Below are 16,596 nucleotides of genomic sequence, written 5' to 3'. Positions count from 1 at the left end.
TGTTCATTGCCTTCCACTACTTTGATAGAAAGGCTAACTTAACCTTAAGGTCAACATTTGTACTTCAAACACTTCATATCTAGGCTCTTTCGGAACTACACAGAAAAGACTGTCTCATCCTAGCAACTTGCTATGGTTCTGTTTATTGATTTTCTTTAACATCTCTTCTATAACTGCTTCCATTTTGACACAGTTCCTTAGAGCCAAAGGAATGGTTGTAATGCAGGACTTCTCTGGTTACCTCAGTAACATAACGTAACATAACATAACATAACATAACACAACACATAATTTACTTAGCTCTTCTGCAGTAACATTGTCCTTGAATGTATTTTTGGCCTTGAACTTCTGTTGACACTTTAATAAGTTTCCTACTTTTCTCATCTTTTAAAAAGTATATTAGTGGTTAGATTAGGTTCACATGTTTTTAAGTTGTTTCTCAAAAATCTGTTGGCCACACTTTCTACTACCCTCTTTTGAACATGATTTCCTTTTCCTGGAATACAGTTTTTAATTTCTGCTAGATTCCTTGACTGTGTTGTTTCACCACCTCTTTTGGTGATCCTTTTAGATTTTGCTTTTGATTGGTGAGACTCTAAGATGGTATTTCTACATGATTTCCAGGTCACCAGTAAATACTTAGCTTTTTGCTGTTGTCTTCAAATTCATTTCAATGAGCTTCCTCAGTTTGTTTTAGTTCCCCATACAAAGCCAAAAATTACTTTCAGTTTTTTTCTCTTCCCCTCCTCCCAGGGTGTCCAATTTGAGTGCATTACGGACTCTTTGGATACATTCTGAGCACATTATTGTCACATTTACTCTCATTGAGAAAATCTGCTCTGCTTTAGGCCAGCTGTTTCTCTGTTCATTTGATACTTTTATCTTAATGCTGAAATAAAAAGATGTTAACTGAATCACTAATATTTGAACTGAGGATAATTAAAATATCACTGTAGTGTTCTCTGACCTTCAGTTACTTATATGCGCTCTCAACTGTAACTCTAAATATAGCTTAATGTCTGAATATATCTCTTATTAAAAATTCACCCATGAACCAAACCAGTGTATTTCCTGGCATGCTACATAAGTAAAGCTTTAAACTACCAACTTAGTTAGTAACTGATTATCAAAACAATAGAAAAATATAAAATGAAGTACAGTACTACAGGGAAGGAAATGTAACCTTTTAAATTCATAACAACAAAACAACTTCTGTGGTAGGTGGAGTACACAAATGTGTGTTAGAGTTGTGTTTCATTATATTAACTTCTGTTAGCACACAGCTGCACATCAGGATATAGAAAAGAATTATATAATGAAAAGGTTCCAGTGAACCTTTAGTGAACCTAAAAACTAGAAGTGAAGTTTTGTTGTGGAAGATACTGTTCCTTCAAGAGAGTGTGAGATCAGAAAAAAGCTGCTATACATGCAGCTTCTGAGTGAAACATCAAGAAACGTGAGAACTTAAAAGAGGCTGCTATCCTCTTTAAACTGGATGATGATCTTGCTTACCACTCCTATAGTAGATTGACTAACTTCTATGTGTAGCCTAGTGAAGAAAGGAAAGAAAACTGAATTCCATTTTAAAACAATGCAGTCTCTTAATTGTAGGTTTTTCTATTCCACAGAACCCTCCCCTAGTCCCCACTGTGATAGTCAATGTGAAGATGACACAACTTGTGCAAAGAATGAAATAGGAGTCTTATACATGTAACCACCAACTAATCCCACCCAATAAATCTTCTTCCACTTGACTGGGTTACTGAAGTCTTATTAAGACAAGAGCGAGGACCTTCAGACTGCTGCCTGAGGTTAAGTTAGAAACATGCATATTTAGCAGGTATAGTCAGTGCAGATGACTGGATTAGTTTCTTTAATTCCAGTTATTTATTAATTGACTGACTGACTGACTGATACTACATAATCCTATCCTACTTCAGTGTCTTGCAGTCTTCGGAAAATAAATATTTGCTTATCTGTGTGAATAAATGGTAAGGATATTTTTTCCTTCTAAGAAGACAATACCCAGCAGCCACCTTGTATGTTCTAAAAGATCTTCAAAGAAAAATGTGTACCTATGATGTTACCACTTAATACAGAAACAAGCATACATTTAATTAAACTAGTGCCAAAAGCTGTTTTTCTCTCCACCTCAAAATACATGATGGAATAACCATTTTTGTAAGGAATAATAATGTTTTTCAATCTTCCACAGGAAAATTTACATATTCAAAACAAAAAATAAATGTCATGTTTTAATACTCTAAATCAAAAAAACATACTTTATTCTGCGTTTTAATGTGTTTTCTTTATGCTTTTATTGCCAAATACATTAGAAACTGTATGCTATTCTCAATAATACAAAAGTTCCCTGTTATATTTTCCTTGCTTATTCATGATGTTTATTCAAATTAACAGTGGTGTCTAAGTGGACCTATTTAAAATTATGGCTTGGATATACACAATTTCAGATACATTTTTTTATAGTAAAGAATATAAAAAATTAAGGCTAAAAAAAAATCGAAGTTTATGTAGCTTGGACTATTTCTCCTTCTTTCTAACATTTCCTTCATTAAACTATGCTTCTAAAAATTGGCAGCAGATTTAGTTCAACAGAAGATGAAGCACCTGGTTTTACGGTGCACTCTGTTTAACTAATCCCTTAAATGCCTTGGAAATTAGGATTCTCTGCCAGCTGATTTTAATGAGATCATTGTAATTAACTACTATTCTTCATTTCTTATGCTTTATTTACCATTATATTACATTAATGAATGTAATATAATGAAATGAAAAGCTTGGAATAATTACACACAGCATTTATTATTCAATGGACATTGTAAAGCCATATTATGAATTCCAAATGTATATGCAAAAGGTCAGACACTCAAAGTAATGATTGGTGTGGGTATATGTATGTGTCTGTATTTATTTTTAATTATTTTCTGAGCTTTTTAGACTTATTATCCTTCACAGTTCATTCCAGTAACATTTTCAAACTTACTCTGATGTGAATAGAAGAACAGCTTTAAGAAGAGCTGAGATTTTAACTTAATCACGTTTTCCAAGAACTGTGGGGTTTTCGGCAAAATACCAGCTATCTGTATAGCCATATAGAAAGATCTTTTTGTACCCTATTTCCCAAACCATTTGTGTATTTTACAGTAAACAGCAGCTTATTGTAGGAAAAATGAGCCCACTCTCTCCAAGAAGTATATATTGATAACCAAATCTCTACCTAATTACTGCTAAATCCACTATGTGGAATTTAGCTTTTCTCTTTTTGGCTTTTTGACTTGATAGTTTTTGGTGTACAATGGTCTCCTTTCCATAGAGGAGGAGTAATGAGTGTGTTCATACAGAAAAGTGTCTAGTGTGAGATTTATAGGTTGAGGTATACTCAGACCTAGGTGCCTACTCTTTTACTTTCTCAGGAACCTTCTAAGTCTTAATTTTTACACATACACACAAAAAGTACAATCCCTCCAAAACAGTGTTTGTTGTATGCTTTAATCTCAAGCAGTATTGCTTCCACACAGTGTATTCAGATATTTCACTATATATATAGTATTTCCTATGTTGCTGCTTGAAGTCACACCCGGCTAAGCATGCAAGCATGTAAATCCTGTTCATGCAGTCCAGATGCAAACAGAAAAATATACCTTCCTAACAAGCTCGTTGAATCCTCTTTGGTGACCTTTTAAGAAACCTGTTTCTCTCCACTGACTATACTGGGAGGAAATCCTGGAATGGTAAACCAATGGGCACATATTTATAAAAAATGGGCAGTGGAAGCTTGGGAATAAAAATTTAGTACTCAGAAGAAGTTTCAGTCACAATAAAATAAAATCTTTTATATTTTCTTCAAAAGCCCTTCAACTGCCTTTTCTGACTATTAAGAACTAACTTTTCAAAGTACCTAGTATTTAAGTAACATTTTACGTATTCAAAACACAATCCTAATTGGAGGAAGTAAATGGATGACTACAATTGCAGCACCACCTATGTCACCTCTTCCACATGTTTTAATGCCTTTAGTACTTTTATTACCTTAATGGAATGCTGACTAATGTCGGTCTTGGCACTACAGTGCACAGTAACTCTCTCAATCCCTTCGTTCCACTCTTTATACCATGAATACCAACCATTTAAACTCACATCATCCTCAGAGATTCTGGCAGAGGCCTTTTCCTAACATGAGAAAGATAGACATTGGACTACTGAGAATTAATTTCAGATTTTGCAAGAATTCTTCTTTAGTGATTAAAAGCCACCCTGGCTTTGTATCCTCACTGTATCTCTGCTTCTCTTCTACTATCTCATTCAATCCTCTAGCACCTCCAAAGTATGAAGACAATGTATTTACTGCAGACTTAATTCTCTGCCACAGATGACACATTATTTTAAAGCAAACCAATCACATTGAGGAACAAGCCTCCTGTAGAGATCTGCAAAAGCAAATATCAGCCTGGCACATTAAATTCATTAAATAATTAAAAGGGCTTAAATATATGTATTTTTAGCAAAAAATAATGAGCAGTAACTGTAGCCAACCCAAAATACAGTTACTACTATCCATCTACAGTATCCCTGTAATAACGTCTGATCCTGTTTTCAGTTACATTTTAGATATGCATTCAATCTGTTCTATTATAAACAAGCAGTTTTGCCTAGAAATGTATTTTGTTTGGTTGCTTTTCTAATAAAGATGAAAATGTTAAATACCAAAGATGGAAGTTAATGAATGTTAGGCTTCTAAAAACTGTTTTGTGCCTTCCAATATCTTCTTTTTAATTGCTTATATATGATAGTTGAGGATTTGGGAATGTAATCAAGCATTCTGCATTTGTACTCCAAAAATGCAGAATGGGACAAAAATGTCAATGAAAGCTCCAGCTGTTTTGATCAAAATCTTTACATCCAAAATATTATAAACACAAAAAAAGCTTTGATTCTTACATGTATAAAATAGACCATCACATGCCAGTTCTTATTGTTTAACATACTTGAGCATTTTTAAGAAATGTAAATTAGATAACCTAGAAATTCAACCTTGTCTTTACCTACCTATCCTAAATAAAAATCACCCAAGAAAGTATTTTAGCCTAGTGTGCCTTAGTCTTTTATCTTCTTCTAGACTTAAATGTTTGCCTATGACAAGAACATTCTCAATTCTTTATAATATTGTCAATAAAGGTGAAAATAATTATTTTCTTTTTTTTTTCCTTGCAATTTGTAATAGTACTCAGCCTGACTATGATTTATTATATAAAAAATTGGCTGACTAAAGTCATGTTTTCAAAAGACCACACCGGTATGCAACAACCACATTAGAATCATAGCTTCACTATGTAAAAAGTGCACAAAAATGTGACCTATAAAGCCTCTGATTAAGTAATCAATATTGAATGTTTGAGGAAAAAAGCTGTCAACATTTATTATATTACAAAATAATAAACAGTAAGATTAAGCTCTTCTGTGCAATCTTCCATCCTAAAATTTTTCAGATATAAACCTGATCTGAGCTATTTCAAATAGCTGTGACAAGTTAATACAGATAGAAAGAAACAAAAAAATCATACAGAAAAGTACGAATTACTGGAAATTAGGCCAAGACCCACTGTCAGAGCCCAAACAAAGAACAGGTACTTCCTCTGACATTTCAGTTTTCAGGAAAACATTTCTTTGGGAGAAGATGAGGCTGCAGGCACCCCTTTTCCCAGCTCCTAATAATGTGAATTATCCCCTAGGTCATATGACAGAGGAATGGACATGTTGTTCAAGGTCCTCTCTCCTTTCTCATAATGCATATGCATCTGGTTTTTAGCATGGTCTTTAATCACTAAACCACCATGGCTATAGTATGTAATTGTGTACGTAAGACTGGGAATTAAGAGTTCTTGCTGCAATCATAATTAAGAATGTTTCTGTTGCTTTTAAATATCATGGTATGGAATTGCTCTGTGAGCAATCCCAGGTTTTTTTGGTTGTCTTTTAAACAAAAGACAAAGAGTACATATGAATATTCTGAATACTGATGCTTTGTTACAAAAAAAAAAAAAAAAGGCAAATAAATCATAGGCAGTTCATGACAATATTTGGGATTGTTAGATATATCCCTCAGATGGAGATATTTTGAAGCCTGGATTCAAATATTTCCAAGGATTAAACAACAGACTATAATGAAACACAGCAATATTTTTTAGTGATCAATAAATGATTTCTTCTGGTAGGAACAAGGTTTTTTCACTCAGTCATAAATGTGATCTCCCACTACAGGGCTTTTTGTTACTCTGTAAACAATTGTTGTTTGCTACCAAAAATTTAAAATTAACTATAGTTGGTGAAGCTAAGAGAAATCATTAAACATCATCTCTGTCATAGTAATATTGCATCTGCATGTGTTAATTACATGCTGTTCTTAACATTCACCACAAAATGCCAAATAGCTTAGCGTATTAGCCTGGATAATCTTTGCATGTGTTCATAAAAGAATGAAGCCAATGATTTGGTTGACTTCCCACACTTATTAGAGAGGCTCAAGGTCATTTTAAATAATGATTTCAATGAAATGCAAGTCACACCTAATGCACATGGGACTAGGTCATAAAAAATATTTGGTGCATAAAGGTACAATTGCAAAAGCATCAGCTCTATGCACTGAGTAGGTTTTGGAAAACTAGTCCTCTATGATCCTGAAAGCCTCTGCTCAGCTTTTACCTAACTCCAAAATCGTCAGTTATTGACTTTCAGGGTCTGCAGACAGTCATATTTTCTAGTTTTGCACATTCCCAGGAAAGCAAGTTTTGATAGACTGAGCAATTCATCAGCCAGTTCAGGCCAAAGCCTGACCAGACCCAGAACATCAAGTGTTCCTCAACAAAGATCTCCTATGGGGCTTGACAGAATCATAGAATCATGGAATCATAGAAGCATTTAGGTTGGAAAAGACCTTCAAGATCATCGAGTCCAACCATCAACCATGCCCACTAAACCATGTCCTGAAGTACCCCATCTACTTGCTTTTTGAATACCTCCAGGGATGGTGACTCAACCACTTCCCTGGGCAGCCTATTCCAATGTCTGACAACCCTCTCAGTAAAGAAATTTTTCCTAATATCTAACCTAAATCTCCCTTGCTGCAACTTGAGGCCGCATCTTGATGTACCAGACATTTTCAGAGAATGCTTAAAGCAATCCCAAATGGTTGCTTTTCCAATATAATAGAGCCATGGCCTTCATTTTCTTTTTAATTCTGAATGGAGAATGTATTTATGCCCAGGTTTTATCTAAAAGGCTGGACTTTAGAACAAGTAAGACACATAACTCCTTTCTCTGCGTGGGCCATTTGAACTCATCTACCACCTCTCAGGAGTATGTCTTAAGTTATGTCAAGTTATTCAGAATGGGTATAGAGATGGTACTCTATCCTCCTCTATTGAGATTCTACTATTCAGTGAAAATATCTGTATTAATTGCAACAAGAAGAGTTTTTACTTAATAGGGTCTGACTTTAGACCACCGTATCAGTTTCACCCTCATGCTATCCAGGTTATTTATCTAATCATTTTCTTCATGGAAACAATCAAATATTACTGACACAAATTCTCTTAGAAGAGAAAAAGCTTTTCTATATTCTTTGAATTATACTCTTTACAAGACCAATTCTACAGATTGTAAAGCATGTCCCTTGAGCCCAGAGGGCCATCTGGAGTGTTGAAAGTTCTCCCTTCCTTTGCTCTGACCTACTTAGCTCCAAACAAGATCAAAATGAGAATACTCATTCGTAACATTTCTCTTTTCCATATTCTAAGATTCCTTACTCCCCTTATAAAGCTATATGGCTAAATATGGCTCAAAGGAATTTAACAGAATAACCTGGTTTCTAAATTGATATTAAAAATGTAAAAGTTTAGAGAGAAAGATAGGTAATTTTTTAACAAACTTTTTTTACTTCATACCTGAAATATTAGATCAAAATATTGCAGGTATAAAGGGGGTTCAGGTTCCCAATTTTTTTTTTCTTAAAAATAAATAAGAAAATGAAAAAATACACATATACTGAAGTGTAGTGTATACCACATTTCATTATAACACTATCAGTTTCAATGGAGTTTCAAAAATACAACTGGCAGAATGGAGGAATCTCATTTCTCTAAGAAGCAGATTTTTTATGTAGGTGAGACTGGTGGTCAGGAGGCAAAATTCAGCTCTTAAACTGTTTCTGCCAGCTCCATGTAATTGAAAGCTAATCAACTGGTATCATCTTTCTCACAGCTATATAAATGTTCTGTTTTTCTTGAGCTAAATCCTGCAAAAGTGGAAAGCATTGATTACATGGTAAAAATATACTATAATATATCACAGCAACATCTACAAACCTTCATCGACTCTGAAGTGGAGGAAAAAGCAACATCAGAACAAGTGAAAATTGCAAAGCTAAGGCATTTTTATGGAGCCTACTTAAGAAGTGTGGGGTTTGTCATCTTTGAACTAAGACCTTGTTCATCCAGGAAAGAAAATGGTCCAGTTAGTGACAGATATCCACTACCCCTTTTATTATAAGATTTTTTTTTCTTTTATTAAAATGGCAGTCCTTTCAAGCAAACACTCTCCCTTTAGTGAATGTTAAAATAGATAGCACTGGAGGATTGCTAAGTACATTATAAGTGGCATGAATAGACACAATTATTGCATCATTGATAAAGTAATTCTTTATCTTTCACTACCCATGAAAAAGACCTTCCAAAAGAAGGAAATCTTTCTCCTCTCATACAAAAAAACCTTCCTCACCGAATTCTCTCTAGAAAACAACGTTCATATCTCATTTTAAAATGAGGAAGAAATTTTTTACTTCCATTGCACATAGTCTACAAGTTTGTGAACACATTTCCAAAAGATTGCTATAGCCAGTTTTCCAATTTGATGCCACTGAAGTTTGGTGTTTAGTGCTATTATGGTTTTGGTGGATAATGGAAATACTAAAATTCTTCAAATGCTTATAAAATTGGTTATTCTTTAGAGTTGACAATTTTTTTTTTTTTTTTCTGTTTTGCTGGTACTCCACCATCCACTTTGCAGTAGAACTTGAAGTATACAACAAAGAAAATCCAAACTCTATTTAAAATAAATATATTCAAATTGGAAATGGATTTAACAGCTTTTTTGTCTTCAAAGTATGAAAAAGAATTTAAATTAACATGATAAAGAGGAGATTTTATTTAAACTTACAAAGCAAATGTTAATTTTATAATGTGGCATTTTTGTGTTTATTAATACCTGGATACGTGGGAGAGGTTTTGTGCTTAATCTTAAAGAATATGTGAAAAGAATACTGGGGCTTTTATGAAGTGGCTATCAATTGCTGGTAAGAACTAACACCAAATCAGTAAAATAAAAATTCAATTTTTTCTTAGAGTTTAAATCTGAAAATGCTTACACTCGAGATAGTCAGTGATAATATAACTAATGTCAGGAGATTCCTGAAATGGAGCTCTTCATATTCTTAAAAGTCTGAATGATTGGATCTCTGGTGCATTTCAAGGCTGAATATTTCTAGAGACCACATGTCTAACAGGTTAAATGATGTAATGTTGTATGTACAAAATATTTCATCTATGTCGTTTAAAAACCAGTAATAACAAAAAGAAACAAACATATATATGACTATAGTTAATGCTCTATTTAAATAAATATATATGGTACATATCTCTATACTCTGCTGTAAATTTGCTAATTCAAGCATACAGGTCGGCATAGAGGATGACATTACTATCAACCTCTATTCGCAGTATTAACTTGTAGCACTATTTATCCAATGTTATTAAAAACTTGAAACAATATTTATCCTGAGTTACTAAATATGTTCTTTTTATTAAATTTATCATTGAAAAGGGATTTGTCCTAAAAGAGAAGTTTATTAAAATGGCTTCTTCAAATTTTGTACCTGTTTTTTCCATATGACAAAGCAAGAATAATAATAACAGCAACTATAATAAATGAAAAACTGCTCTTACCATGACAACTGGGCAGGGCTCTGTTCCATCCAGGTCTTCCATCATCTCCCATGATACATGTTAGTGTAGAATATCCCTGAAGGACATACCCTGCATCGCAGTAATATGTGACAGTTGACCCCAGTTTATAATCCATTCCAAGTCTTGTTCCATTCATTATATTTCCAGGATCAAAGCAAGACTCACGAAGCTTTGCTATAGAGGAAATAAATGTAAACATAATTCTGAATATAATCTAAAAAGTTACAAATATTTTCTGGAGTTCTCTCAAGGTCTTCTTTGAGTACCCTGTAGACAAATAATGTTCCTTTTATTTTATTTTTTTTTAAGAATCCTTCCATTCTACATCAAATGTTCTCGCTCCATTTTAGAGACTGTACAAATTACTCTACAATGACCAAAACCATGTCTCCTATATTCTTCCTAGATAATATCTATAGAGCTCCATTATGAGAACTGTTTTTCCAGAGTTCACTGTGACTAATGATGTAGTTAGATTAACTTAGATATATGGACTCTGTTCCAGTAGATAAGACACATCCTAGTTTTAAAATCTGTGGTTGGAAAACTGGTAAGTGGAGGTATGCTGGTTTTGGCTGGGATGGAGTTAATTTTCTTCATAGCAGCTAGTATGGGGCCAGTTTGGATTTGTGCTGAAAACAGTGTTGATGTTTTAGTTATAGCTGAGCAGTGCTTACGCAGAGCCAAGGCCTTTTCTGCTCCTCACCCCACCCAAACAGCGAGCAGGCTGGGGATGCACAAGAAGTTGGGAGGGGACACAGCTAGGACAGCTGACCCCAACTGACCAAAGGGATATTCCAGACCATATGATGTCATGCTCAGCAACGAAAGCTGGGGGAAGAAGAAGGAAGGAGGGGACATTTGGAGTGATGGCGTTTGTCTTCTCAAGTCACCATTATGTGTGATGGAGCCCTGCTTTCCTGGAGATGGCTGAACACCTGCCTGCTGATGGGAAATAGTGAATGAATTCCGTATTTTCCTTTGCTTGCTTGCGTGGCTTTTGCTTTACCTATTAAACTGTATTTCAACACACAAATTTTGTCTTTTTTCTGATTACTCTTCTGATTCTCGCCCCCATCCCACTGTGGGGGGAGTGAGCAAGCAGCTGTATGTTGCTTAGTTGCCAGCTGGGATTAAACCATGACAGGAGGAAATGAATAGAAGTAGTTTGTTACAAAATAAAAAGTATGCAAACAAGAATTTCTTCAAAATTAATAAACTCCAAATGAGTATCTATATCTGTCCATATGATATACTGATATATTTTCATACAGCCTTTTTTTCCTCACTGGAGGACAAAGCATGAATATATTCCTTAAATTTAACTCCTTTTTTTGTTATTTATAGCTATTTGTTTCAAAATATTGAAATAAATTCAAACGTATGCATATCTTTGCTTCCCTCTTCCTTCTATAATGTGAATACCAGTGTGTTTAATATCCAAGACATAACAAACTGCAGAAAAATAACCACTTGGCACTTCTAATTAACAACATTACTATGTAGAAGGGGAGAAAAGGTAAACATTTTGGAAAAATTTGCAATGTTTTTCCATTAAGGAAAAAACAGTAAACATATTACGAAATGGTAGAAGCTGGAATGAAGCAGATGATGTTGTGCTATGCAGGATGGAGTTTGGAGTAATTTATTTTACCAAGCAGAAGACAGAAATTTCAGATTTTCTTCTTTACCATTTAAGGGTCTTGTGAAGATCAATAGGGAACACTTATTCATTTTCTGCTAGATCAGTGCCAACTTTCTAATACATCAAAAGAGGTGACTTTTTACCAGGCATATTTGCACTATGGAACTTTCTGCTACAGGCAGGTACAGTTGCCAAAAGACTATAAGAGCTTTGAAATTCCTGGAAAGCTATTTAAAAGCTTTAAATACAAAGACACTTTATCTGATTCTGGCAGCACCTAAACTAAAGTTTCTGAAAACTTACAGATAATAGGGAGAAAGTATTATCTATTTGACTTTTATATAGTTTAGCCACGTATCAGCTATTGGTCACTACTAGAGACAAGCTAATGAACTAAGTAGATTGTTAGTTTGATCCCCTAAGGCCATTTTCATGTTGTAGTATTTCTGAGAGGAGAGAAAGAATTACATTGCAAAACCATAAATGTACATTTATATTTAAAGATGGAAACACAGAATAATTGTTTTGAAATTTCAACTTCACATCTTCCTAAAGAACATGAGGCTCTCCTAATGTGGTTAACAATTTATTAGAATTTGCATATCTAATTTAGAAAGCATGCTTCTGATATTAAAAACAGTACAATAACAAGTAATAGTTACATCACATAGTTAATTATTAAGAACAGGTATTTGATATCCACACTGATTCATTTAGTAGTTGTAGTGTGGTGCCTGTAACACCTGCCTCCTGCTCTGAATGGTGAGGCTTCAAAATACAGTGTGACATTACAAAAAGAAAGGCTAAATTTTTTGTAACATTCACATTCAAAAATTTGGGTGGAAAACCAAAAGTTAAAAGATATAATTTACTAGAAAGCCTGTAAGGTATCACATAGATATTAATAACTATTATGTAAGCTAACCACACTGTCACCTGAGAAGTCTGGCAGACTTTAGGGCAAACTGAAATTTCTTTCAAGTCCAAATTCTCAAATTAAAAAAAAAAAAAAAAAGTTAAAGAGATAAGAAAGGCTCATTTAATTTAGGATTATAACTAACATTTTGACAATAGCAAGAAAACCTTTTTTCTTCTTACTGAACTGATGTTGATATATTTGTATTGATACACAACTGATACTGTGAGATCACCATTCTTGAGTTTATGATAAGAAATCCATGTTTCATAACTCTAGCAGATCCTTGGATAAAGTAGAGATTATTACTACATGAGAAATTAAAGAGAGATGAAGATAAAGTAACCTATTATATCTGGTGCATAAATCAAAAACTGAGGAAAGACACAATCTGTCACAGCACAAATTTTCTCTAGGGAAAAATTACATCCCTGTAATTTTCTTTTCCCCAAATGTACAGTTGTGACAGACTCCTGAAGTTGCTGACTAAACAGTAACAATGTCACTATAGAAATACAGTTTCTTAATAACTATTCTGAAAAATACTGAAGCCTTAAATACTTAGCAGCTTCAAACTACTTTTGCAAATCTGAAGTAGCTGCTAAGTGAACTTGTAAAGAAAGTCAGTATATTACACTACAATATATGAAGAATGAAGGAAGTCAAATGTGGCAAAAGGATTCATCAGGTCTAGCTGAGAACCAGTGAATAAAAGAACAAATAAGAAGACTGTATGAGCAAATTTATAAGAATAAAATAGAAATGCTCTCAGGAGACAGGAGGAAAAGTGCTTCACCATCAATGTCATATTGCTCCAACTGAAGAACTAAAGACACTGATGACCCCTGTAGCCCTTCCCCTTTCTTTCTCAGGAATACTAGTATCATTAAACTGAAAACACAGAAGGGCAGTGCCAGGTTTAGCAGAACATCAATGAAAATGCTGGAGAGTGTGTGTGCTACAATTTTAGGTGTATTATTATGAAGACATTTTTCTGTACTACTATTTTTTAAATTATTTTCTGTAATAATTAGGTATGGACTAAAAATAATTGTTTCATTAGACAGTTAAGATTAGAGTTACAGAAACATTGTATTCTTGGCTGTGCATACTAGGTGTAAATTCCTTTTGCCCATAATAAAATTTTGCAACAAGCTTGAAGAAAAACAGCAATTACTTCTCTGATAATTTTGGCATACCACTGGATCAATTAAGGCTTCTGAAATTCAGGCTGAAAACAGGTAGCGGTATGTGCTGCTGCAATCTCAAGTTCAACAAGGAAGACTCTGTTGGCTAACATATGGTAATGATGCCAAAACCCTCTAGAAAACTAATAACTCAGCACACGGAAAACAACACTGAAAGCCAAGAGAAGCAGGTGCTTTGTCCAGAACTTGATGATTTACTACTCCATCCGTAAGTCTCAAAGAGAACAAAGCCATAAGCATAAGCCACAAAGCTTCTTAGAGAGAACATTAGACATATCTAACCATAGCAAACATTCCATAATTATTCTCCAGAGCACTTATTAGAACCAATAAGCTGCTCCTCCATTATAAGAGACAAAGGAAGGGAGGGAGGAAGGGAAGAACAAAACCCAACCAGAAACACAATTGCAGACCAGACTTGAGACATGGGTCAGGTCTGAGATTTGTATCTGAAAAATATAGCCTGTTAATGAAGTAAAACTTGAGTACTACTTCCACTTAGAATAGGATTAGTGTACATATAGGACACAACTGCAGCTGCTACAATTTGTGTGAAAAAGGTAAGTTCATTGAATCAGAACAATTCAGGTTGGAAGAGATGTAGCACAACCCCCACACAAAGCAGGGCCAATTTTATTAGGTTGCTCAGGCCTTTGTCCAGTCCAGTTACTATTTAAAGGATTCAGGTGACATGATCTCAGGGCAAGAAGCTCCAATGTTTGACTACACTCAGAGTGATTTTTTTTTCTTAATATCCAACTGAGATTTCTCTTGTTGCAACTTGTGTCCATTATCTCCCATCTTATCACTATGTGCCTGTCCTGGTTTCAGCTGGGATAGAGTTAATTTTCTTTCTAGTAGCTGGTATAGTGTTACGTTTTGGGTTCAGTATCAGAATAATGTTCATAACACGCTGATGTTTCCAGTTGTTGCTAAGTAGTTATTATACTAAATCAAGGGTTTTTCAGCTTCTCATGCCCAGCCAGCAAGAAGGCTGGAGGGGCACAAGTTGGGAGGGGACACAGCCAGGACAGCTGACCCAAACTGGCCAAAGGAATATTTCATACCATCTGACATCATGCCTAGTATATAGACTGGGGGGAGTTGGCCTGGGGGGGCAGATCTCTGCTTGGGAACTAACTGGGCATCGTTTGGTGAGTGGTGAGCAATTGCACTGATCATCACTTGTTTTTTATGTTCCAATTCTTTTATTATTATTATTATTGTCATTTTATTATTGCTATTATTATCATTATTATTTTCTTCCTTTCTGTTCTCTCTTCCTATTCTGTTCTTATCTCAACCCATGAGTTTTACTTTTTTTTCCAATTCTCCCCCATCCCATTGGGGTCGGGGGAAGTGAGTGAGCAGCTGCATGGTGCTTAGTTGCTGGCTGGGGTTAAACCATGACACTGCCCCTGAGAAGAACCTGTCTCTGTCTTTTCTATACACTCTCATTAGGTAGTTGAAGCAAACCAGGTTCCTGCAGCCTCCCTTTGTATGCTGTATGCTCCACCCTCCTAATCATCTTGGTGACTCTCCATTGGACTGGAATTACTTCTGTGTGTTAAAATCATTCCAGCATTGGTGAGCCTTTAAATGTACTCCAGGTGTGGTCTCAGAGGATCCAGAGGGAAGAATCACTTGCCTGGATCTACTGATTCCACTCTTGTGTCCAATCTTCCACTCTCGGCCCAGAAGGCGGCTGGCATTCTTTACCACTGCTGGCTCATGGTCAGTTTGTACACAAGGCCCTTCAGATCCTTTTCCGCAGAGCTTTACCCTATCCAGTCAGCCCCCAGCCTTTACTGTTGCACAGGGTTATTCCATCAAAGATGCAGGACTTTGCATTTGCCTTTGTGTCTTCGTTTTGCCTGGGATAGAGCTAATTTTCTTCCTAGTAGCTGGTATAGTGTTATGTTTTGGATTTAGGATGAGAATAATGTTGATAACACACTGATGTTTTAATTGTTGCTGAGCAGTGCTTACACTAAGTCAAGGACTTTTCAGCTTCTCGTACTGCCCTGCCAGTGAGTAGGCTGTGGGTGCACAAGAAGCTGGGAGGGGACACAGCTGGGACAGCTGACCCCAACTGACCAAAGGGATATTCCAGACCATATGATGTCATGCTCAGCATATAAACTAGGGGGAAAGCTGGCCAGAGGGCCGCGGCTGGGAAACAGGCTGGGCTTCGGTTGGTTGGTGGTGAGCAATTGTTCTTCATTTGCGTCATTTGTTTTTCTTGGATTTTATTTCTCTTTTTGTCATTTTCTTTTTCACTACAATTTATTACAAATTATTATTATTATTAATAATTTATTCTATTTTATTTCAATTACTAAACTGTTCTTACTTTTACCCTCCTGATTCTCTCCCCCATCCCACCGGGGGGAGAGAGCGAGTGGCTGTGTGGTGCTTAGTTGCTGGCTGGGGTTAAACCATGACAGTCCTTTTTAGTGCCCAGTGTGGGGCACGAAGCATTTTGATAACAACAGATCTGACCAGAGCATGTTAAAACAAATTTGTTATAAGCATTCATTATATTAGTTTAATAGTCGCTGGTCACAGTGTTCATTTATTTGCTCTCAGAGTTGTTGCGCTTGTTCTCAGAGTTGTGTTATCTAACACTTTACTTACTGTGTATGTTCCCTGTTGTGCTGTTTATCACCTCTGGGGACTGAGTTAATGTTATCATTTTGATGTACTGTGTAACGCTGGCTTATGAGATGATAAAATTACTGGTCGTGAGACTAATCTGGTATTTGTACTCAGCACTGCCGTCATCTCCCT

At 35.3% G+C, this 16,596-nt stretch overlaps 1 protein-coding gene across 4 annotated transcripts in view; it reads right to left on the bottom strand.

Annotated features, from left to right (window-relative positions):
- Positions 1-16,596, bottom strand: part of CSMD3 (CUB and Sushi multiple domains 3) — a 756,594-nt gene that overhangs the window by 197,036 nt on the left and 542,962 nt on the right. For all 4 annotated transcript variants that reach the window (XM_030011520.2, XM_030011521.2, XM_030011522.2 and 1 more), the window contains one exon: positions 10,017-10,211. In XM_030011520.2, coding sequence (XP_029867380.1) covers positions 10,017-10,211 — 195 coding nt within the window. The remainder of the gene's footprint in view (positions 1-10,016; positions 10,212-16,596) is intronic.

This window comes from Aquila chrysaetos, chromosome 4 (genome assembly GCF_900496995.4).
Source record: "Aquila chrysaetos chrysaetos chromosome 4, bAquChr1.4, whole genome shotgun sequence".
NCBI classification, from domain to species: Eukaryota; Metazoa; Chordata; class Aves; order Accipitriformes; family Accipitridae; genus Aquila; species Aquila chrysaetos.
Note: the sequence above shows the minus strand (reverse complement) of the source record. Positions and strands in the feature narration are given on the sequence as shown.